The sequence below is a fragment of the Silene latifolia genome, chromosome 9, assembly GCF_048544455.1.
Source record: "Silene latifolia isolate original U9 population chromosome 9, ASM4854445v1, whole genome shotgun sequence".
Taxonomy (NCBI): domain Eukaryota; kingdom Viridiplantae; phylum Streptophyta; class Magnoliopsida; order Caryophyllales; family Caryophyllaceae; genus Silene; species Silene latifolia.
The window spans coordinates 25912265-25939121 of record NC_133534.1 but is presented as its reverse complement, the minus strand read 5'-3'; the positions used below and the strand labels follow the sequence as shown (position 1 = coordinate 25939121).

The following is a 26857-nucleotide window of genomic DNA, read 5'->3' as shown; positions in this document are numbered from 1 at the left end:
CAAATTGGCAAGGAAATTGATATCTTTTCTAGAAAATCAAAACAATTTTTTTTTCTTTGGGGTGGTTTTATTTATTTCCTTTTAATACTTTTTTTTTTTACCAAATTGGCAAGGAAATTGATATCCATGACATTTGGACATCATTTGGGATGGATGATGTTCTTTAAACCAGAAATGAGTTGTCGAAAGAGAATGATTAGAATATGCGTTTGGATGGTAATGAAAATGAGTTATAATTAAGGGCAAATTTTACCTTCACTTATTTAAATTTAATGACAAGTTATTTCATAAAAATAAAATAGAACGTTTATAATTATAAAATGTACTCCTTCCAATCCACTATTTTCTTCCCTATTCCCGTAAACGGATTATTCAGGTTTCTTCCCTATTTCATTTTTTGGGTTGATTTGTGTGGTCCAAATTCAATAACATGTGGGGTAGTGTGTTTTGTATGGTCCAAATTCAATTTCTTATTTCTCGTGCAAAAAAGGAAGAGGAAAAAAATGGTGAATTGGAGGGAGTATATTTTATTAAATTTAAATAACGTGTCTCATGTCCTAAATTTTATGGGATGCTGCTGTGTCACGTGTCCATGTCTATTTTGATGTTACCTAACTGCAACTGCCATATTTGGTACTCACTTTGTTCCAAACCCGTATCGACAGTGACATACGCAAGATACGAACACTGAAGTTTAAAGTATTCAATCAATATCATATATCCAAAACAAATGGACATGAGATAACAAATTGAATATCACTATCTAGGTAGCACCAAAACGGACACGGACACTGACACGACACGGACACGCGACACGGCATCCCATAGAATTTAGGACACGGGACACGTCATTTAAATTTAATAAAATATATATTTTATAGTTATTTATGTGTGATTTTATTTTTATAGTGTCCGTGCTACCTAGATCACTATGTGTGTGGTTCATTTGATGTCAGTAAGGATCATCTGTCCCACTTTTGTGTCCCATTGTGTGTGCCACTCCACTCACCTCTTGACACATCACTTGTTGCAAAATAAAATATTCCAATAATTATATTAATTTGTTGATGTGTTAGAAGATGATTGGAGTGACACACACATTGGGACACCAAATGGGACAGAGGATCCCCACTCATTTGATGTTGGGTGGGATCTGGCACAAATATTGAATTGAATCTTTGCTAATTGGATCGAGTCGTAGGATGTCGGAGCAAATTTCAAGGATGGTGATTTTTTTTTTTTGGTATTTCTGTTCTTCTTGACCTCAATTTAGGGTGAAAAGTGAGAGGGGTAGAGTCGAAATACGATAAAAAAAACGGGCTTTTTTTAAAAAACTACCTTATATTTACGGGTATTTGTAAAAATATTTCCTTATATTATTTTCTTTGTTTTCAACTACCTTTATTTTCTTTATTTTTGGTCAATAACTACCTATGCTAAGAGTCTAGCAATATTTGGTCTGTTTTCCGGTCTTAATCTATCTCAAATAACTCTTTTATGTTTTAATCTTACTTAGGCCCGATTTTGGGAAGTCATGATGTACTTACGCTTAACTTTAATATATGTTTGTAATTATTATTGAAATGTGAAATCCATAAATTTTTTCTGATCTGAAGTTATATTGTGGTTTTGACGCAATTGATCATTGTTGTTTGATGTTAACAAAGACATGTGAGATAGGTTAATGTCGCCAAATCGACCAAATCTCGTCATATTTTCAACATAGCTAGTTTTTAAACAAAAAATGAGAAAACATAAAAAAATGGGTTGGATTAGACCTGGCAAAGCTAACCCGACCCGAATGACCCGACCCGATAAGGCTTATCCGAGACCCGAAAATGACCCGAACTTGCCGGACCTGATATGACCCGACCCGACCCAGACTCGACCCGAAACTTGATTGACTCAATATTAACCCGACCCAAGATGACCCGACCCATAATTGACCCGATCCAAAATGATTTAAAGTGACCCAAAATGAGCCGAAACGACAAGTACTAAGTCAAATTAATGTTATTTACACCAAATAGAGTTTCATTTTTTACAATCATCCCTTAATAATAGTTAAATTTGCAAAATAGTATTTCGTAATCAAAATAGTACTAACTAAAGTGTTTTAGCCATTAACCCGAAAGCGACCCGACCCAAAATGACCCATACCTGAAAGTGACCCGACCCGAAGTGATCCGACAAAAGGTCACCCGAAATGATCCGAAACCCGAAATGACCCGACCCGATCCGACCTGATCCGAAATATATGACAAATCCGAAATGACCAGACCTCATACCCAACCCGAATGACCCATTTGCCACCTCTAGGTTGGATATAGGAAAATCGGATTTAACAAGCGCCTTTCCGAAATACAAATGAGTCCCAATATCAAAACATTGTGTTTACCAAGTACTAAACTCTCTTTTGAGTGCGATGACTCTTCAGTTCATCAATCAATGCAGTCAAGTCGGAGTAAGATGAGCCACCTTCGGCCACCGACTTCCACGCCATGTCCTTCAATTGTTTCGCTCGTTGTCTCATCTCCTCGGCTGTATCTCCTTCTGTAATCTCTCTCAATGCCGTCTCTATAACCTCCCGCTTAATAAGGTCGTCTGCTGATGGCATTCTACTCCATTTCTTCACCCCAACCGAGACTCCGGTCTTCAAGATATCAGTCACTAGTTTTTCATTGTAGAACTGCTCAGCAAAAACTGGCCATGTCACCATTGGTACGCCAGCCGTGATCCCTTCTATTGCCGAGTTCCACCCACAATGAGTCACAAATGCGCCAATAGCCTTGTGCTCCAGTATCAGTAGTTGCGGGGCCCATCCCCTTATTATGAGACCTTTCCCTTCTGTCCTCTGCTCGAAGCCAGGTGGCAACCATTCTTCATCATTCTCGCTAATTCGGACCACCCAGATAAAGTCCTTTCCGGAACTTTCTAGAGCCACAGCGATTTCATAAAATTGGGGAGCAGTTATAGGTACTATACTCCCAAAACAAATGTAAATAACTGAAGCAGACTTTTTTGAGTCGAACCAAGTCAAGCATTCGTGCTCGTTCATTGAAGCCGATATTCCTCTGAGAACCTTCTCTTCAGTGCTCCTATTGCATAGGGAAACCGGTCCCACATGCCACGCCTTCCAGCCCATTTCTTTCTTGAAAAAGTTAGCATAATCGGGTTCTAGCTCGTAAAAACTGTTAACAATCACCCCATAACTCTGGTCCCCTGATTTCTTGATCTGAGAATCAAACATCTTACTGATAGAGTCCTTATTATTGATTAAATCCGGGGAAATTTGGGAGCGAACCATCTTGATCTCATGGGGAATGAGCGGAATAAAGAACGTCTCATCGTCAGACGAGACATCCTTAAAAAGCCGATGCACCCGGATAAGCTTATGAGCGCATAGAGAAAAGTAGCTAACTACATAAAAGATGATCCTAGGAATGTCGAACTTTGTTGCAATCTCAGCGGTCCAAGGGAAGTTCACATCCGTCACGAGGCAATCAGGTTGGACCTTATCAAGGTACTGCTCTAGCTGCTCTGAAATAAATTGAGCAGCCAGTACGAACTGCGGGCCCAATCCATGTTTCATTGCAAACTCTGCATTGTCACAGCCTTCCGGTAATCCAGCTTCTTCGGCCGAGAACTTGAATATCTCTAAATTCAACTTCAGGTTTCCAACTTTGTGGCTTGTTTCAATGGCCTTTGTGAAGGCCGAGGCATTGACGGAGGTGGTAATAATGGTCGCCTTGACATTACGAATTGCCAAAAGCTTCGCCATGTCGAGGAGCGGGATCATGTGGCCAAGTGTCGGGAACGGGAACAAAATTACGTGGAGTTGGTGATGTTGTGGATCCATTTTTTTTACGAGAGAAGCGATTGAGAAATGAGAAATTGAATAAATTTAACTGAATGGAATATGGCGGAGATTTATGGAGTAGATGTTAGATGCCTAGATTACTACGGAAGAAACACGAAAGTGGGACAGATGATCCGGATTGGTAAGTAATTGACATCCGCACCCAAGGAAATAAATCGAAGGATCTTAACTCAGTAGGAAAACTATTCTTGTGTGCACTGTGCAGTGCATCATTGCTGATTATTTAGATATACGGAATTGGCAAGGAAATTGATATCTACTGCCTCCGTCTCAGTCAATTGTTATCTATTGTTTTTGGCACAAAGATTAATGAAAGAAGTATGAATGAATTTGACCACACAAATCACATAGCCCCACATCCAATGACCGGGACGGATGGAGTACCAAATTGGCAAGGAAATTGATATCTTTTCTAGAAAATCAGAACAACTAGTTTTAAACCCGTGCAAAAAAATGCACGGGTCGAAAACGCACGGTTTAAACCCGTGCAACAAAAAAATGCAGGGGTTGAAAACGCACGGCTTAAACCTCATTTTATCATAAGATGATAATTTTGCCAAAAATTTCAACCTTCCTTCTCATAATCTCACCCAATCACATAAAAAAACACAATAAAAATAATTAATAAAAATAATAATATAACCAATAAAAAGCAACTATTCTCATTGTGGCTATCATCATATTTGGATGAGTTTCACAAAAAAATCATAAGATACAATATAAAAAGTCTACAATTGGAAAATCGACATATAATTTAAGTTATTAATCACTACCACTGATTCGATACAAATTATATTAAAAAGTGTACGATTATTGAGATTGAATAATGGAGGACAATTACCTGTACATGCAGCTAAAAGTATACCGTTTATAAACAATGTGGTTGTTAGATTAATAATTTAAAACATATATTTCAAAACATTATACACGCACATTTAAGTGTTAATGTCATGTGTGGTGAAATTTTAGTACTAATATATACTTCCTTCATTTTCATATGATGTACTTATTTTATTAAAATGCTCCACTCATATATTCAACAAATGGGTATATCGTATAAAAACGGAGGAAGTATTAGACAGGGGATTATATATAATCAAAATATATCGTCACAATATGAATCGGGTTACATAACTTACATTATCGAATTTTCATGAATGCTCAATACATGTGCCATTGCCCATTGGGCCGAGCAAACATTGGTTTCATAATTCGAAAATACAAAAAATGCAAGCACCCGACCCATAACATAACACAATTAACAACCTTACACATTTCCCCATATAAATAATCCATCAACAAACCCTACCCCTCCATTTTATAAAAACTCTCATCTGACATCCCTCCCTCCTTTCTCATTTGAGTTTTCTAATTGACAACACTACCGCCGACACCGCATCTCCTCTTATTTCATTCATAATAAACTCAAATCATCCTCTTCTCTCATTTATAATCTTGTCTAACCTCGCTCCCTCTTATCAGCATTTAACTCTCCTAAATTTTCAATCTTCATCACCATCCCATGCGAGATGTGTGCCTCTCACGATCCTAGCTTCGTTTCTTAGTTAGATCCTCATCAAAGATGGCACCATTGATTGATAGCTTTTAGAGATCTGATTTCTTTCATTTTTTTACTCGCATGCAGCATAATTATCACAATTCGTGTTTAATTATTTTAAACTTGTTAAATTATTTTTACACTTCTTAAATTACTTTTCTCGTTTTTATTCGTTTAGTTTGATTATTTTTAATTCTCTATAAATTTTTAAGTAAATATCATTTACCTGATTATTATTTATTTTTTAAAAGTTGATTTTTTTATAAAATTATTAGTGAATTATTAGTTAATATCATAGATCTCTTAATTTAAAATTTAAATTTTTTTTATTATGTTTATAATAGTAATTTCGCATATCTGGTGATTTTTTTAATTTCTATAAAATTATTTCATGATTTAAAATTTGGTTATTTTTTTATATATGTATCGTAGATATTGTGAAAATTGTTGCTTATTTTTATAAACTACTATGAATAAGAATATTCATAAATCTGATGAGTTTTATTGTTTTTTATTAAAATGTTGTAAATGTACAAATTTTATTATAAAACTAACTATTTGTATATTAAGATATGTATTTTTGTGTTCTGCATTTTGGAATGGATACCTTATAGGGAGAAGGTGAGGAAGAAGCTTGAAGTTAAATTCTGGAATACACATGAGTTTGATGAGGAGTTTGTAATTTGATGTTTTGAAATGATTATTTGTAACATTTTGTAATTTTTGGATGTGCATAATGTATTAGGAATTTGTAATTTTTGGATGTTCATATTGTATTATAATGTATGGTTTTATGTAAAATCGCTAATTAAATAAGAGCAAGAGTTGAGATGTTAAATATCATATATTATAATAATATCATATAATATCACCATATCATATAATATAATACACCATATCATATAACTTTCAATTAAAAGTATTGAGTATATTAAAAAGTAAGAAAGAGTATAATTAATTGTGTTGAAGAAAGTTGGTGAGTAATTTTAGGGAATTTTTTTTTGCAATGGACCCCAGCTAAAAAATTGACAACCAATCATAATTCTTTAAAACACATAGCTTTTATACTAGGTAGATTTTTCTTTTTCTTTGGGGTGGTTTTATTTATTTCCTTTTAATACTTTTTTTTTACCAAATTGGCAAGGAAATTGATACCCATGACATTTGGACATCATTTGGGATGGATGATGTTCATTAAACGAGAAATGAGTTGTCGAAGGTGAATGATTAGAATATGCGTTTGGATGGTAATGAAAATGTAATACTACGGTTTTATGAGTCTCTGGGTACTCTATCGAGTGGGCCTTACTCTGTCGAGTAAGGGTGTTTTGCAGTTTAAAACAGTTTCTGACCTGTAGGGTACTCGATCGAGTAGCCTTGGTACTCGATCGAGTAGGCGGCACTCGATCGAGTACGTCTGTTACTCGATCGAGTAGCCCGGTTTACGGGTAATGTTTTGTCGGGTTTTGTTAATAATGCGAATTAGTATTTAAACCTTTCCGTCACTTTCATAAAACGCTTTTACAAACCTAATTACTTTGAAGAGAGATTGCAACCTACGTACTTCGCATCCTTCGCATTATTGACAAATCCCGGAGTTTGGGAGGTCGTAATTCATCATTCTTTACATTCTTGTGATCCTTGCGTCGAGGGTAAGATCTACGTACTGATTTTATGGTATTTTGTTAAGGTTGTTTAAACCCTAATTTAGGGGTTTGGGGGTTTTTGTTGTCTTTTATGATTGTTAGTAATTGTATGATCATATGTTAGGAGGAGGATTCGTAGAGGAGGCCTTTTGATAACAGCTGTTGAGACCGTCTGATTGTATTGCATTCCAGGTAGGGTTTCCCTACTCAGTATTAGTCACATGATGTGTTGGTTGTGCTTTGTGATTGTTGAGTTTTATCGTACGAGTATTGTGACAGTTGTTGGGTTGATTGTTGATTGGTAGTTGTGAATGATTGTATTTGTCTGTGTTCTTCGGGGTGCGTCCCTGGCTGAGTGGAGTCACTTGCGGGAGTGGCTTCACGCCCATAATTTGCCTTCTGTGGAACCCGCCACAGAAGGGATGTGCACATTAATGGATTTGGGTTTATCGCTCGATGGAGATGAGCGGGGCTTAGGTGTAACACCCCCATACTCCAAGTGCCTTACCAGGACCACTTAAGGCATGGAAGTGCTACCATCTCGGTTGCCCGAGGCAATGAATATCATAAGACAATAAAGAAACGTACTTTAAAAGTAATTATAGTTTAAGTGATTACATGTTCAAAACCAAAACTGATAAAAGGAAATACAAGTTCTCAAAACTATCTACTATCAAAATACTATCAAGCGTCGGACACACAAATGGAAGACTTCTAAACCGCAACGTGGTGACTCATCCCGCTATCCCATACGCATCGTCTTATACCGCTCAATAACTCGCTCACCACCCCCGAATGGATCACCACAGTTTTAAAACATTTAAACGGGTCAGATACTAATCACACAATTTATATAAGCCAACAACACAACAAACAACACAAATCAAACAATCACACACACAATCACACCCACTCCAATCAATCTCCGTCACCGACGTCCCTTTGGACCACCACCGCCAGTGGGGATCGCAGCCGTTCCCACCTAAGCCCCTCTCATCATACCGAGCGATAACCCTGTCCCATTAATGTGCACATCCCCTCCCGTGGCGGGTTCCACGGAGGGCGAAACTAGGGCGTGAGGCCACTCCCGCAAGCGACCCCACTCAGCCGAGAACGCATCTCGAGAACCATCAACAACGATCACAACCACAAACACAATACAATCATTATATCAAACAACTAAATACAACACATCACCAATACCCCATTATGGGACTAATACGAGTAGAAATCCTACCCGAACAAAGAACACAATCGACGGTCTCAACAAAGTATCACAAATCCTTTTCTACGAATCCTCCTCCTAACATATAATCACATAATTACTAACAATCACAAAACTAACACAAAACCCCAATCCCAAAATTAGGGTTTAACGAAACTTGACGAAATACTATAAAATTGGTATGTAGATCTTACTCTCGACGCAAGGATCACAAAGGTATAAAGAACGATGGAATCCGACCTCTCAAGCTCCGGGATTTGTCAACAACACGGATGAATGCGAAGAACGTAACTTGAATCTCCCTTTTAATGTTATTAGGTTTGTAAAAGTGTATTATGAAAGTGACGGAAAGATTTATATATTAATCCGTGTTATTAACAAAACCCGTCGAATTATCACCCGCTAACCGAGCTACTCGATCGAGTAGCTAAGGTACTCGATCGAGTGCCCCCTTACTCGATCGAGTATCTACGTTACTCGATCGAGTACCCAACAGGTCAGAAACTATTTTATTTCGCAACTTGCCCTTACTCGACAGAGTAAGGGCTACTCGATAGAGTACCCCAAGACATATAAATACGGAGTATTACAGTCTTCCCTCCTTAAAAGGAACTTCGTCCCCGAAGTTCAACCCATACATAAAAACAAACATGCTAACTCGATCAGGACACAACAACGTAACTGAGAACTCAAAACAAAACTCCAACCGACCATGGACTCCTAACACCAACTCCACTAACTATTCCTACCTCCACAACATGGCTCACGATATCGTATCAACTCCATTATATCTCTCTCAACACTAACTCCATACACTACCAACTACCATCCTCTAACGCTGCTAGCTCCGTAATATATCATCCACTACCAAATCCCATATCAAGACACTCATAGACATCAAACGGAATGTTACATTCTACCACCCTAAAAAGGAACTTCGTCCTCGAAGTTTACTCAGACTCATAACATCATCCTCCAACTGTCAACATTATATAAAATATTCTCATACTCCGAAGCATAACACTACTACAAGCACGGCCGTGGCCTTTTATAAGTATCATCCACAAACAAATCCCTCCTTTACGCTACGCTAGCACTCTACTTCCAATTATATTACAACATGCACCACTATGAAACTCTCTTTTATCGCATCCTACTCCTCTTAAGACAAATGTTACGTCCTCGTAACTCACTAATACTAAATCCTTAGTTATATCTTCTCGTCATTCTCATCATCATCACATGTCAAAGATAACCACTTATAATCTAAACACTCGCCATGCATATATCCAAGGCTTTCTTACTTAAACATTCCTCATACCTCAACTCATTCGTCACACCATCTAACCTATACCTCAAACTCTTTATCTTAACCCAAAACTTCAACTCTCCACATTACCGCAACATGACATACCTCTCTATATAAACTATATGAAACTCCCATCATCAAAAGCATAACTCACGATCTACACTTGTTACGTACACTCACACTAGATCCTCAAGTTCTTTCATTCATTACCGCAAGACTCATACATAACTTAACACGACACTTATTATTCAACACCCTACACTCACTGTCCGAACAAAAGATTATGAACTACCTGCCGCTTTCAGATCATTACAACACATGTTCCACGGATCATTTTCCATTACCATGTCTACTAAAGCCCTATCTAGAACAAGATCAAAATTACTGTAACAACCTCTCACAACCGTATCCCATCAATAGAACATCACTATACCATGACAACAACGAAAACATATTCAACTCTATTTCATATCATACTCTACCTCATTCTTAACTTAACCTGGTAAAGAGAACATCAATAAGCAAGACAACTGTCTACATGCGAAATCCGAAACTCGCAGGAGCAACATCAAACAAACAACAAACTATGTATAATCGGTATGTACTTTCGAAACTCGAATCATAATCATCCCGCCTAATCCACCACAACCGGTGACGGCATCACAACACCGCCACCAACAGCCACACCGTAGTGCGAAAATACCTGCATCACAACACTAAATATCGTGCCCGGATGACCACCCGAGGCGCCACAACCACATCGATAGACATCACAACTGCATACAACTCCCATAAACACTGACTCAGGATAACTTTTCAGTCAAGAAAAACTTATTCAAATCCACTTTACTAAATCATAACACAACATATTTTATGAATTAAACAGATAATAACCTCGTGAATATCATCCCCTTATCATATCACATATTGACATGTATCATGAATACAGACAAGCATAACTAGTCATGCCAAATCAGTCAAATTATTACCTTTTTGGATATCATTCCATTACGTTCTCGTATCCAACATGTATTACAGAAAATTCAGATAACAACTTATAATTATCACACCATACCATTTCTTGTGAGGTCACAACCTCACACAAACATTTATATATATAACATAGACCCATAATCACATCCAACCAGTCAATCCTGATCACGTAAGTTACCCCTCGATAAAGGTTACCTGTCGCCCGAGTTTAACTCATATGCCCCTCATAACATATTCCCCCATTCACACAACCATCACTTCCTGCCAAATATAACCATACCTTTACTATTCAACTATTAGCATCCGCCTCATCTAACCACATCTTATACCTTCTTACAATCATACACAACAATCAGGTCCCTACCAAATCAACCTCTTTAGAATTGCTACCTTTCTAATATACCATCACTCTTAACCACTAGTGACAACACCACAAACGATAACACTACCACTGTCCGAACATCAAACCTCTTACACTCATCTCTAAACATCACGATTTCTTTCCTATCTTTGGTTGACATCCCAAATAACAAACATCGAATCCATCAACAAAATTACCTCAACATTCTTCCCAATACTATCCTTAATTGTATCATCATCTAACTCTCCGCCAAAAATCTCGTATCGTGCAAATATTCTACCAACTTCTTACTTTCCTTAATTCCTCGAAACTCATTACTAATCATGTTGTCCCAAAACTCCTCTATAACCATTAACTAACATCCTCGTGACGCTATCACACATTTCAATGATTCCTTACCTTTATATCACATAACTCCGGTGAATATTTTCCTCAGCTTACTTTTATCCTTCTTTTCTCTTTACACTCAATAATACCAATTAATAGTTCAACTCCTTATTCCTTCTAGCTAACTCTTTAGAAATCCAGTTACGTTCTCACTGCTCCAAAACTCACATCTAATTATTTCATATCGATATCATCTCACTCTTTCTTACCACAAATATTCTCTTATTATGTCATCAATCACCCTTGCCACTAATCCATCCATAGAATCAACGTTTACTGTTCAACAATTGCATCTCCCTTATTACATCTCTAGAAATCAAAATTCCTTTCATACCGCTAATTGCCCAAGGAAAACCCACAATAGTTTCATCTCTTAAAAAGCCAAATCTCCACCCCGCGACATGTCTCCACAAAGTTCACTATATACCACTCTTCTCAACCCCTTTAAAACGAACTTTCATTATGTATATTCTTAACCCACACGGCTCTTAACTACCTCCCTCCCTAATTCTTTACACATCTCCAGTTGTCACTATCCATATCCTTACTCTCAATCCTTTCATTCTCACGTTCCTTAGACTCACATCATCCATTGCCCACATTCACTTACTTTTACGTTACTCAACACCCACTCATATCACTCATTTCATCTCGTCTCAGAAAACATGCTCTATGTCTCAATTAAGCCATAACAATCTTCCTTTTCTTTTTCCACTATCTATTACAACCACGTATAACTCATGTCCTCCCACCGAACTCATACTCACCACAAAAGCCACTCACTACACCACAAGATTGGGTAACTTACGCGTCAAGACCAACATACATGTAAAACAATGCATAAAGAAGCAAAATAATAACTTTGAATTAAACATAATATGCAACGAATTCAAAAGATAAGCATATGACCCAAAACAGGGGTCGCTAGATCGAGTACAGGCCACTCGATCGAGTAAGGGACTTACTCGATCGAGTAGGTCAAGAACAGAAGCACGTAAAACAAATCACCAGGGCTACTCGATCGAGTAACTAACATACTCGATCGAGTGCCCCCTTACTCGATCGAGTACCAAGGATACTCGATCGAGTACCCCAATTCTCAGCACTGTCCAGTTTTCGTAAAACAGTCATAACTCACTCATTTCTTGGTCATTTTGGGCGTGTGACCTATCGTTAGAATCGTAAAAGAACAAGCTATCACCTCCAATTAGAACCACATTAAAATCATTTATGCATCTAAAGTTATAACAGTTTAAATACAACCTCCCTATAATCGAAAACACAACTACTTGATTTTACTTCCCAACAACGTAAACGACAACATGGTAAACAAAAACAACTCTATGCTCATAAAACCAGTATTGCTAATCTCATGTTACCATCTTCAAAAATCAAGCAACAACATCCATCATGCACATATATTATTTAACTCATTAGTCATGTTCTAACCTCATGCTTTAAATTTTATAACTTTTCGTAACACAAAACATTCTCATACATTACAAATCCTATTCCCATGTTACCAATACAACAACATTACAATTACACTTCGTCACCTAAACATATTCATAATCACAAAACTCATATTCTTATGCAATTGCTACTCCATCTTTTCCAATTAATTCATCTATTGCCAACACATTACTCATCATTCTCATACACTTTTCTAACAATTCCAACCAACATTGTAAACCAACTATCATGCAACATGCTTTCAACCAACAACATACGAAATCACATTATCACCATCTTTTCTACACATTCCCTATTCTCCACATACATACATCCACTGATTCATGCCACACATCACTCCATAGGTACACAAAGCACAAGGTAAACACATAGCGATCCCGACTCATATCCCATGTGACCGGTTCAAAATTATAGGGCGAGTTCGCGACTTTAGGACGTCTCCCAAGTCTTTGCATTAGCTCCTACAACCTTTACCCCGGATTCATTTTAATTGACTCCCTATGTTTATTGGGTTCATTGGTTACAGGTTTCAGGATCGTCGCTCTGATACCATTTGTAACACCCCCATACTCCAAGTGCCTTACCAGGACCACTTAAGGCATGGAAGTGCTACCATCTCGGTTGCCCGAGGCAATGAATATCATAAGACAATAAAGAAACGTACTTTAAAAGTAATTATAGTTTAAGTGATTACATGTTCAAAACCAAAACTGATAAAAGGAAATACAAGTTCTCAAAACTATCTACTATCAAAATACTATCAAGCGTCGGACACGAAGACTTCTAAACCGCAACGTGGTGACTCATCCCACTATCCCATACGCATCATCTTATACCGCTCAATAACTCGCTCACCACCCCGAATGGATCACCACGCTTTTAAAACATTTAAACGGGGTCGATACTAATCACACAATTTATATAAGCCAACAACACAACAAACAACACAGCTCAAACAATCACACACACAATCACACCCACTCCAATCAATCTCCGTCACCGATCGTCCACCGGACCCGGCCTTGCCGTGGGGGACGCAGCCGTTCCCACCTAAGCCCCGCTCATCATACCGAGCGATAACCCTGTCCCATTAATGTGCACATCCCCTCCCGTGGCGGGTTCCACGGAGGGCGAAACTAGGGCGTGAGGCCACTCCCGCAAGCGACCCCACTCAGCCGAGAACGCATCTCGAGAACCATCAACAACGATCACAACCACAAACACAGTACAATCATTATATCAAACAACTAAATACAACACATCACCAATACCCCATTATGGGACTAATACTGAGTAGGAAATCCTACCTGGAACAGCAACACAATCAGACGGTCTCAACAGCTGTATCACAAATCCTTTTCTACGAATCCTCCTCCTAACATATAATCACATAATTACTAACAATCACAAAACTAACACAAAACCCCCAATCCCAAAATTAGGGTTTAACGAAACTTGACGAAATACTATAAAATTGGTATGTAGATCTTACTCTCGACGCAAGGATCACAAAGGTATAAAGAACGATGGAATCCGACCTCTCAAGCTCCGGGATTTGTCAACAACACGGATGAATGCGAAGAACGTAACTTGAATCTCCCTTTTAATGTTATTAGGTTTGTAAAAGTGTATTATGAAAGTGACGGAAAGATTTATATATTAATCCGTGTTATTAACAAAACCCGTCGAATTATCACCCGCTAACCGAGCTACTCGATCGAGTAGCTAAGGTACTCGATCGAGTGCCCCCTTACTCGATCGAGTATCTACGTTACTCGATCGAGTACCCAACAGGTCAGAAACTATTTTATTTCGCAACTTGCCCTTACTCGACAGAGTAAGGGCTACTCGATAGAGTACCCCAAGACATATAAATACGGAGTATTACATTAGGTGGGAACGGCTGCGGTCCCCCACTGGCGGCGAGGAGTAACCTGTTGCGATGGGTACTCTGGCAGGGCTACACACTTTAATGTGCAGTCAGTATTGTGGAGTTGGTGATGGAGTTCGGAGTGTATCTGTGACGATTGAGCTGTGTTGTGTGTTGTTTGTTGAATTATATAAATTGTGTGATTAGTACTGACTCCGTTTAATTGTTTTTAAAAACTGTGGTGATCCATTCGGGGATGGTGAGTAGTTGTTGAGCAGGTATGAGTTGAGATACATGGGATAGCTGGGATGTGTCGCCATCAGATGATAGAGTCTTTCACTGTAGTTTTGATAGTTTTTAGACAATTGTTTTGAGAACTTGTAACCCGTATTTTGGGCATTTGGTTTTGGATTGTATTTATTCACTAAACTTATACTATTTAAATGTTGTTTCGTTATTGTCTTATGATTATCATTGCCTCGGAAAATCGAGATGGTGACATCTTTATACCTGAGTGGTCCTGGTAAGGCACTTGGAGTATGAGGGTGTCACAAAGTGGTATCAGAGAGACGATCCTGAAACCTGTAACTAATGAATATAATGAACATAGGGAGTCAATTAAAATGAACCCTGGGTAAAGGTTGTAGGAGCTAATGCAAAGATTTGGGAGACGTCCTAAAGTCGCGAACTCGCCCTACGATTTTGAACCGGTCACATGAGGGGTATATGTCAAGGTCGTATGTGGTGTCTGTCAGTTTATATGTGAAAGTAACGGTATATGTTGTGAGTTGTTGGATGTTGGGAGTGGAGGATTGAAATTGTGATTGAAGAGTTGGAAGTTGGTGGGGTGTGTTTATATGTTGGTTTGCATAAATAAGCATGATGGTTGTTTATTATGTGGCATTTAATAACATGAAGTAGATTCTTTTGTTGATTGTATGAGGAATTGTGTATAATTGCATGCGTAGTTATATTATAATGTTGAGATTATGAAGTTGCATAGTATGTTGGGTTATGTGAGATAACATGCGGGTAGTATTCACGAGTCAGCATGACTCGATCGAGTGGGGGGCACTCGATCGAGTAGGTGAGGTACTCGATCGAGTGGGTCTGACTCGATCGAGTGGGTATTTTGACGTTTTCATGATCAGAACCGTGTTTTAGGGTACTCGATCGAGTACATAGGGGCACTCGATCGAGTAGGGGGTCACTCGATCGAGTGGCTAGTCTGCTCGGTCGAGTATGTTAGAGATCAGAAGGTCTGTTTGGGTTCTGGAGTCGGGGCACTCGATCGAGCATGTTGGGCACTCGATCGAGTAGCCTCCACTCGATCGAGTAGGTTTGGGCACTCGATCGAGTGGGTTCTGGGCAGGTTGCTTTCGTGTTTTGGGTTATGGTATGTATGTTTATATCTACCTTTTCTTATATAGTTTCAAGATGCCGCCAAAGAAAACCGCTTTGTATGCGAGAGCTGAGAACATGAACATTGACGATATAGTTAAGATGTTGGAGCATCAAGATGCTCTTACGGAGGCCCTAAAGAGAGTGGGGAAGGATAAGGAGGTTGATCCCTCTAAGATCAGTCTTTATATAGCGAGGTTTAACCCAAAAGAGTATAAGGGGACCGGGGAGCCAATTCTTCTTGACAATTGACATCGTGAGATGGAGAACATTCTGGATCTGGTACATTGTCCTGATGAGATGAAAGTAGAACAAGCTGCGTTCTACTTGAGGGAAGCGACTGGTGAGTGGTGGGACAAGGTGAAAGCGAGTGCTAGAGATATGTATGCGAAGCAGGGCCTGCCTGCTATACCTTGGGAAGAGTTCCGGAGGGCTATGAGGAGAGAGTTTGTACCTGAGCATGTGAGGAGTAAGTTGAGGGAGGCGTTTGATGGGTTTAGGATGACATCTGATATGTCGGTAGCTGAGTACTACAAGCAGTTTAATGAGAAGTCTAGATATGCTGAGGACATGGGTTTGAGTGAGGAGAACCTAGCGTTGAGATTTGAGAGGGGGTTGACCCCCAGGATTATGGACAAGTTACCCGTGGGAGTCCTTACTGATGTTAAGGAAGCTTATGAGAGGGCTGGGAGAGCTGAGAGGTTGGTGGAGATGGCCCGGGAGAGAGGAGGTGAGAAAAGAAAGGCTGAGAGTGAGGGTGGTGGCCAATCTAATTACAAGAAAGGCAACCACAATCAGGTTAGAGCGTTTTCTTCTGGCTCGGGGTTGAGTGCTGGGGCTTCCTTTGGGCGTGGCCGTGGGAGCGGTAGTAGTAGTTGGGGAATGACATGCTTTGGCTGTGGCGGTGTAGGCCACAAGAGACATGAGTGCACGAGTGTACCAGGAGCTTTTCAGAGATCGGCTCAGGGGAGCTATTCTCAGAGGCCGACACAGAGTTATGCGAGCAACAGACCGACTGTGTCATGGTCCAACCGGGGAGGTCAGAGCAGCGAGGGTGAAGGTAACCGCAATGGCGGTAATTCTTATAAGAAACCAGCTACGAACAACAACAACAATCAGGGGTCGGGTGCTAAGCCGACCACTTCAGCTAGTACTGTCCAGGGAGGTGGACAGAAAACCAGTGGAAAGCTGTATATGATGGACAAGAAAGCAGCTGAGGACGACGCACATGTTATCTCTGGTACCTTTCTTGTTAAAGGTATTCATACCTTTGTTTTGTTTGATTCGGGGGCGTCTCAGTCGTTTGTATCTTCGAGTCATGTTAAACGGTTGGATCTGAGGGTATATGAGTCTGTAAGTGAGAAAGTTTTTATACCTTCGGGTGAGTCTGTATCATGTGGGAGGTTGTATAGGGATGTATCTATGATAGTTGGGCAAGTTGATCTACCTGTAGACTTGCTAGAGTTTCCTTTAGACGGTTTTGAGATGATAGTCGGGATGGATTGGTTGGAAAAGTACAAAGCTAAGATAGACTGTCATCAAAAGAAATTGTCTTTGAGAGGTCCTAAGGACGTTAGCGTGTCTTATCGTGGGTTTGTGGTCAAACCCAAAGTTAAGTTGATTGCAGCTGTGACCTTGAAGTCCTATCTGAGGAAGGGGTGTCCTTTGATCTTGTGCCACGTGAGAGATGACCGGATAGAGAGTCCGACAGTTGATCAGATACCAGTGGTGGATGAGTTTGCAGATGTCTTTCCAGAGGAGATTCCGGGGTTGCCACCGAAAAGGGAGATATATTTCACGGTTGAGTTGAAACCGGGGACGGGGCCAATCTCTAAGGCACCGTACCGGATGGGTCCTAAAGAGTTGGAGGAGCTCAGGAAGCAGTTATATGATCTGATAGATAAGGGATACATTAGACCTAGTGTATCACCGTGGGGAGCACCAGTTCTTTTTGTGAAGAATAAAGGTGGGAGCTTGAGGTTGTGTATAGATTACAGGGAGCTGAACCGAGTGACGGTGAAGAACAAGTATCCTTTGCCAAGGATAGACGACCTGTTTGATCAGTTGAGTGGTGCATCAGTCTTTTCCAAGATTGATTTGAGGTCGGGGTACCATCAGGTGAAGATTAGAGAGGTGGACATACCAAAGACAACTTTCACGTCGAGGTATGGCCATTATGAGTATGTGGTGATGCCTTTTGGGTTATCTAATGCACCAGCGGTGTTTATGGATTTGATGAACAGAATCTTCAGTCAGTTTTTGGACAAGTTTGTGGTGGTTTTTATCGATGACATCTTAGTCTATTCCAAGACTAAGGAGGAGCATGAGGAGCATCTAAGGATTGTGTTGCAGACCTTGAGGGAGCATGAGTAATATGCTAAGCTATCCAAGTGTGAGTTCTGGTTAGAGAGAGTTGCTTTTCTGGGGCATGTGATCTCTAAGGATGGGGTAGCTGTGGATCCGGCCAAGATTGAGGCAGTGACCAAGTGGGAAGCACTAAAGAATGTTGCTGAGATAAGGAGTTTCTTGGGTTTAGCTGGATATTACAGACGGTTCGTGAAGGATTTCTCCAAGATTGCTAGACCTATGACAACTTTGATGAAGAAAAAGATCAGGTTTCGTTGGGATGAGAGTTGTGAGACGGCGTTCCAAACATTAAAGGAGCGTTTGACCACAGCTCCTATCTTAGCATTGCCTGAAGGGAGTGAGAACTTTGAGGTTTATACAGATGCTTGAAAGAATGGGTTGGGATGTGTGTTGATGCAGAACGGTAAAGTGATTGCTTACGCTTCTAGGCAATTGAAGCCCTATGAGGAGAATTATCCTACACACGATCTAGAGTTGGGTGCAGTAGTGTTTGCTCTCAAGATTTGGAGACATTACCTTTATGGGGCGACCTTTAAGGTATTTTCTGATCACAAGAGTCTCAAGTACATCTTCACTCAAAAGGAGTTGAACATGAGACAGAGGAGGTGGATGGAGCTGATTGGCGATTATGACATGGATATCATCTACCATGAAGGAAAAGGCAATGTAGTGGCAGATGCTTTGAGCAGGAAGAGTGTACGTTCTTTGTGTACAGCTTTATCTTTGATGAGGTTGAGAGATGAGGTGGGGAAGTTTGGGATACATATGATGCAGAGAGGGGATGCCATGGGAGATTTGTCAGTGCAACCTGATCTTTATGATGATATTCGAGGTAAACAGGCGTTGGATCCTAAGATGGTAGAGTGGAGAGCTGGAGTAGAGAAAGTGACAGTGTCTAAATTCTCTATTCATACAGACAGTAGTTTGAGGTTCGATGGGAGGTGGTGTGTCCCTAATGATGAGGAGTTGAAAAAGACAATCATGACAGAGGCACATTGTACACCATATTCAGTACATCCAGGTGGTGACAAGCTATACAGGGATTTAAAGAACACGTTTTGGTGGCCTGGGATGAAGAAAGAGACAGCTGAGTTTGTGGCCCGTTGTTTGACATGCCAGAGAGTTAAAGGGGAACATCGACGACCAAGGTAAGATTAAGTCTTTAGAGGTACCTGAGTGGAAGTGGGAATTCATTTCTATGGATTTTATCGTGGGTTTGCCGAAGAGTCAATAGGGTAACAACATGATATGGGTAATAGTGGATCGACTGACCAAGTCAGCTCATTTTGTGCCAATGAAAGATACATGGACTAAGGCACAATTAGCTATGGCTTATCGGAAAAATGTGCTAAAGTTACATGGGGTCCCTAAGGACATAGTATCTGACAGAGATGCGCGGTTTATCTCAAAGTTTTGGAAAGAGTTGCAGGAATATTTGGGAACGACATTGAAGATGAGTACATCATTTCATCCTGCGACAGACGGTCAAACTGAGAGAACGATCAAGACTCTTGAGGATATGTTACAATCTTGTGTGATGGACTTTAGTGGTAGCTGGGAACAGAGGTTGGATTTGATAGAGTTTTCTTACAACAACAGCTATCACACTAGTATTGGCATGGCGCCGTTTGAGTCCTTATATAGGAGAAGATGTAGGAGTCCGATTTGTTGGGACGACAGTGCTGAGGCAGTGGTTCTAGGACCAGAGATGGTACATGAGATGGTTGAGCAGATTAAGATGATCAGGGAAAGGATGAGAGCGGCTCAGGATAGGCAAAAGAGTTATGCAGATCTACATCGCCGGGATATAGAGTTTCAGGTTGGGGACAAGGTTCTTCTGAAAGTGTCTCCTATGCGTGGGGTTATGAGATTTGGGAAGAAAGGCAAGTTGAGTCAAAAGTTCATCGGACCTTACGAGATCTTACACCGGGTTGGAGAGGTTGCTTATCGTTTGGCTTTACCAGCTGCGTTGGAGAGAGTGCATAATGTGTTTCATGTATCTCAGTTGCGCAAGTATGTGAGTGATCCGTCACATGTGTTTGAGGCAGAGAGCATAGAGCTAGATGAGTCTTTGTCTTATCTGGAGGTGCCTAAGCAGATTCTTGACCGGAAGGTTAGAAAGACTAGGAGTGGTGAGACAGTTTTGCTTAAGATCCTTTGGTCTAATCATGAGGTCGAGGAAGCTACGTGGGAGGCAGAGAAGGCCATGAGAGAGCGTTACCCTTTCCTTTTTGATCAGGTATGTATGGTTACGGGGACGTAACCTTGTTTCTTTTAGGGGGTAAGAGATGATCGCAAAGAGTTTTTACACCCTTTTTGTGTTCTGTCGGTGTATTTTGTAGTGGTCTGAGTCGGGTTGAGTTTGGTTAGTAGCATGTTTTTATGTTGAGTTTTATGTTGGTTGTTGTGTCGGGAGTGTGGTAGTGTGTTTTGTTTTGTTGTGGTTTGAACTTCGGGGACGAAGTTCTTTTTAAGAAGCGAAGACTGTAATACTACGGTTTTATGAGTCTCTGGGTAATCTATCAAGTGGGCCTTACTCTGTCGAGTAAGGGTGTTTTGCAGTTTAAAACAGTTTCTGACCTGTAGGGTACTCGATCGAGTAGCCTTGGTACTCGATCGAGTAGGTGGCACTCGATCGAGTACGTCTGTTAATCGATCGAGTAGCCCGGTTTACGGGTAATGTTTTGTCAGGTTTTGTTAATAATGCGAATTAGTATTTAAACCTTTCCGTCACTTTCATAAAACGCTTTTACAAACCTAATTACTTTGAAGAGAGATTGCAACCTACGTACTTCGCATCCTTCGCATTATTGACAAATCCCGGAGCTTGGGAGGTCGGAATTCATCATTCTTTACATTCTTGTGATCCTTGCGTCGAGGGTAAGATCTACGTACTGATTTTATGGTATTTTGTTAAGGTTGTTTAAACCCTAATTTGGGGGTTTGGGGGTTTTTGTTGTCTTTTATGATTGTTAGTAATTGTATGATCATATGTTAGGAGTAGGATTCGTAGAGGAGGCCTTTTGATAATAGCTGTTGAGACCGTCTGATTGTATTGTATTCCAGGTAGGGTTTCCCTACTCAGTATTAGTCACATGATGTGTTGATTGTGCTTTGTGATTGTTGAGTTTTATCGTACGAGTATTGTGACAGTTGTTGGGTTGATTGTTGATTGGTAGTTGTGATTGATTGTATCTGTCTGTGTTCTTCGGGGTGCGTCCCTGGCTGAGTGGAGTCACTTGCGGGAGTGGCTTCACGCCCATGATTCGCCTTCTGTGGAACCCGCCACAGAAGGGATGTGCACATTAATGGATTTGGGTTTATCGCTCGATGAAGATGAGCGAGGCTTAGGTGGGAACGACTGCGGTCCCCCATTGGCGGCGAGGAGTAACCTGTTGCGATGGGTACTCTGGCAGGGCTACACACTTTAGTGTGTAGTCATTATTGCGGAGTTGGTGATGGAGTTCGGAGTGTATTTGTGACGACTGAGCTGTGTTGTGTGTTGTTTGCTGAATTATATAAATTGTGTGATTAGTACTGACCTCGTTTAATTGTTTTTAAAAACTGTGGTGATCCATTCGGGGATGGTGAGCAGTTGTTGAGCAGGTATGAGTCGAGATACATGAGATAGCTGGGATGTGTCGCCATCAGATGATAGAGTCTTCCGCTGTAGTTTTAATAGTTTTTAGACAGTTGTTTTGAGAACTTGTAACCCGTATTTTGGGCATTTGGTTTTGGATTGTATTTATTCACTAAACTTATACAATTTAAATGTTGTTTCGTTATTGTCTTATGATTATCATTGCCTCGGGAAACCGAGATGGTGACATATTTATACCTGAGTGGTCGTGGTAAGGCACTTGGAGTATGGGGGTGTCACAGAAAATGAGTTATAATTAAAGGCAAATTTTACCTTCACTTATTTAAATTTAATGACAAGTAATTTCATAAAAATAAAATAGAACGTTTATAATTATAAAATGTACTCCTTCCAATCCACTATTTTCTTCCATATTCCCGTAAACGGATTATTCAGGTTTCTTCCCTATTTCATTTTTTGGGTTGATTTGTGTGGTCCAAATTCAATAACATGTGGGGTAGTGTGTTTTGTGTGGTCCAAATTCAATTTCTTATTTCTTGTGCAAAAAAGGAAGAGGAAAAAAATAGTGAATTGGAGGGAGTATATTTTATTAAATTTAAATAACGTGTCTCATGTCCTAAATTTTATGGGATGCTGTGTCACGTTTCCATGTCTGTTTTGATGTTACCTAACTGCAACTGCCATATTTGGTACTCACTTTGTTCCAAACCCGTATCGACAGTGACATACGCAAGATACGAACACTGAAGTTTAAAGTATTCAATCAATATCATAGATCTAAAACAAATGGACATGAGATAACAAATTGAATATCACTATCTAGGTAGCACCAAAACGGACACGGACACGGACACTGACACGACACGGACACGCGACACGACATCCCATAAAATTTAGGACACGGGACACGTCATTTAAATTTAATAAAATATATATTTTATAGTTATTTATGTGTGATTTTATTTTTGAAAAGGTATTGAATATTAAATTTAAATAAGTTAAGGTAAAACTTGACGTTAATTATAACTCATTCTCATTTCCAAAACCAAAAACCAACTTATAATCAATCTATTTCGACATCTCATTACTAGTCTAAAGAACATCATTTGCCCCCAATTCAACTTATTTCCCCACCAAATTCAACAATATAACAATACACGCCGTTTACCTTAAATTCAACTTGATTCTGTTTGAAGGTGTGTCCAAATACCATGGACACGGCTCAAAATACCATGGACACGTGTCAGACACATGCCCAAATAAAAGATGAAAGTTAGACACGGCTTTATAAGTGTCTGACACGTTTTGACGTGTGTCCGACGAGTGTCGTGTCCGATACGGGTGTCTGACACGGGTGTCCGACACGGGAAGGTCGATTAGGAGGAGTGTCCATGCTACCTAGATCACTATGTGTGTGGTTCATTTGATGTCAGTAAGGATCCTCTGTCCCACTTTTGTGTCCCATTGTGTGTGCCACTCCACTCACCTCTTGACACATCACTTGTTGCAAAATAAAATATTGCAATAATTATATTAATTTGTTGATGTGTTAGAATATGATTGGAGTGGCACACACATTAGGACACCAAATGGGACAGAGGATCCCCACTCATTTGATGTTGGGTGGGATCTGGCACAAATATTGAATTGAATCTTTGCTAAATGGATTGAGTCGTAGGCTGTCGGAGCAAATTTCAAGGATGGTGGTTTTTTCTTTTTGGTATTTCTGTTCTTCTTGACCTCAATTTAGGGTGAAAAGTGAGAGGGGTAGAGTCGAAATACGATAAAAAAAACGGGCTTTTTTAAAAAAACTACCTTATATTTAGGGGTATTTGTAAAAATATTTCCTTATATTATTTTCTTTATTTTTGGTCAATAACTACCTATGCTAAGAGTCTAGACATATTTGGTCTATTTTCCGGTCTTAATCTATTTCAAATAACTCTTTTATGTTTTATTCTTACTTAGGCCCGATTTTGGGAAGTCATGATGTACTTACGCTTAACTTTAATATATGTTTGTAATTATTATTGAAATGTGAAATCCATAAATTTTTTCTGATCTGAAGTTATATTGTGGTTTTGACGCAATTGATCATTGTTGTTTGATGTTAACAAAGACATGTGAGATAGGTTAATGTCGCCAAATCGACCAAATCTCGTCATATTTTCAACATAGCTAGTTTTTAAACAAAAAATGAGAAAACACAAAAAAATGGGTTGGATTAGACCTGGCAAAGCTAACCCGACCCGAATGACCCGACCCGATAAGGCTTATCCGAGACCCGAAAATGACCCGAACTTGCCGGACCTGATATGACCCGACCCGACCCAGACCCGACCCGAAACTTGATTGACCCAATATTAACCCGACCCAACATGACCCGACCCATAATTGACCCGATCCAAAATGATTTAAAGTGACCGAAAATGACCCGAAACGACAAATACTAAGTCAAATTAATGTTATTTACACCAAATAGAGTTTCATTTGTTACAATCATCCCTTAATAATAGTTAAATTTGCAAAATAGTATTTCGTAATCAAAATAGTACTAACTAAAGTGTTTTAGCCATTAACCCGAAAGCGACCCGACCCAAAATGACCCATACCTGAAAGTGACCCGACCCGAAGTGATCCGACAAAAGGTCACCCGAAATGATCCGAAACCCGAAATGACCCGACCCGATCCGACCTGATCCGAAATGACCAGACCCCATACCCGACCCGAATGACCCATTTCCCACCTCTAGGTTGGATATAGGAAAATCGGATTTAACAAGCGCCTTTCCGAAATACAAATGAGTCCCAATATCAAAACATTGTGTTTACCAAGTACTAAACTCTCTTTTGAGTGCGATGACTCTTCAGTTCATCAATCAATGCAGTCAAGTCGGAGTAAGATGAGCCACCTTCGGCCACCGCCTTCCACGCCATGTCCTTCAATTGTTTCGCTCGTTGTCTCATCTCCTCGGCTGTATCTCCTTCTGTAATCTCTCTCAATGCCGTCTCTATAACCTCCCGCTTAATATGGTCGTCTGCTGATGGCATTCTACTCCATTTCTTCACCCCATCCGAGACTCCGGTCTTCAAGATATCAGTCACTAGTTTTTCATTGTAGAACTGCTCAGCAAAAACTGGCCATGTCACCATTGGTACGCCAGCCGTGATCCCTTCTATTGCCGAGTTCCACCCACAATGAGTCACAAATGCGCCAATAGCCTTGTGCTCCAGTATCAGTACTTGCGGGGCCCATCCCCTTATTATGAGACCTTTCCCTTCTGTCCTCTGCTCGAAGCCAGGTGGCAACCATTCTTCATCATTCTCGCTAATTCGGACCACCCAGATAAAGTCCTTTCCGGAACTTTCTAGAGCCACAGCGATTTCATAAAATTGGGGAGCAGTTATAGGTACTATACTCCCAAAACAAATGTAAATAACTGAAGCAGACTTTTTTGAGTTGAACCAAGTCAAGCATTCGTGCTCGTTCATTGAAGCCGATATTCCTCTGAGAACCTTCTCTTCAGTGCTCTTATTGCATAGGGAAACCGGTCCCACATGCCATGCCTTCCAGCCCATTTCTTTCTTGAAAAAGTCAGCATAATCGGGTTCTAGCTCGTAAAAACTGTTAACAATCACCCCATAACTCTCGTCCCCTGATTTCTTGATCTGAGAATCAAACATCTTACTGATAGAGTCCTTATTATTGATTAAATCCGGGGAAATTTGGGAGCGAACCATCTTGATCTCATGGGGAATGAGCGGAATAGAGAACGTCTCATCGTCAGACGAGACATCCTTAAAAGGCTGATGCACCCGGATAAGCTTATGAGCGCATAGAGAAAAGTAGCTAACTACATAAAAGATGATCCTAGGAATGTCGAACTTTGTTGCAATCTCAGCGGTCCAAGGGAAGTTCATATCCGTCACAAGGCAATCGGGTTGGACCTTATCAAGGTACTGCTCTAGCTGCTCCGAAATAAATTGAGCAGCCAGTACGAACTGCGGGCCCAATCCATGTTTCATTGCAAACTCTGCATTGTCACAGCCTTCCGGTAATCCAGCTTCTTCGGCCGAGAACTTGAATATCTCTAAATTCAACTTCAGGTTTCCAACTTTGTGGCTTGTTTCAATGGCCTCTGTGAAGGCCGAGGCATTGACGGAGGTGGTAATAATGGTCGCCTTGACATTACGAATTGCCAAAAGCTTCGCCATGTCGAGGAGCGGGATCATGTGGCCAAGAGTCGGGAACGGGAACAAAATTACGTGGAGTTGGTGATGTTGTGGATCCATTTTTTTTACGAGAGAAGCGATTGAGAAATGAGAAATTGAATAAATTTAACTGAATGGAATATGGCGGAGATTTATAGAGTAGATGTTAGATGCCTAGATTACTACGGATGAAACACGAAAGTGGGACAGATGATCCGGATTGGTAAGTACTCCGTAACTGACATCTGCACCCAAGGAAATAAATCAAAGGATCTTAATTCAGTAGGAAAACTATTCTTGTGTGCAGTGCATCATTGCTGGTTATATCCTTCATTTAGATATACCAAATTGGCAAGGAAATTGATATATTTTCTAGAAAATCAAAACAATTTTTCTTTTTCTTTTTTCTTTTGTGGTGGTTTTATTTATTTCCTTTTAATACTTTTTTTTAACCAAATTGGCAAGGAAATTGATATCTAGTTATCTACCATCATTCTGACGTCACCTAAACGTGTTTTCCACACCCTACATCACCATTTACTTCATAAAAGATCCTCTGCCCAATGTTATGTCT

At 40.0% G+C, this 26857-nt stretch overlaps 2 protein-coding genes across 2 annotated transcripts; both read right to left on the bottom strand.

The window, feature by feature from the left end:
• Positions 1 to 2404: 2404 nt before the first annotated feature.
• Positions 2405 to 3859, bottom strand: LOC141600762 (scopoletin glucosyltransferase-like). Its single transcript, XM_074421010.1, has one exon. It carries the CDS (start codon positions 3857 to 3859, stop codon positions 2405 to 2407), a length of 1455 nt encoding a protein of 484 aa, XP_074277111.1.
• Positions 3860 to 24909: 21050 nt separating this feature from the next.
• On the bottom strand, positions 24910 to 26364 carry LOC141600761 (scopoletin glucosyltransferase-like). The gene has a single exon (XM_074421009.1). The coding sequence runs from the start codon at positions 26362 to 26364 to the stop codon at positions 24910 to 24912; it is 1455 nt and encodes a 484-aa protein (XP_074277110.1).
• Positions 26365 to 26857: the final 493 nt, after the last annotated feature.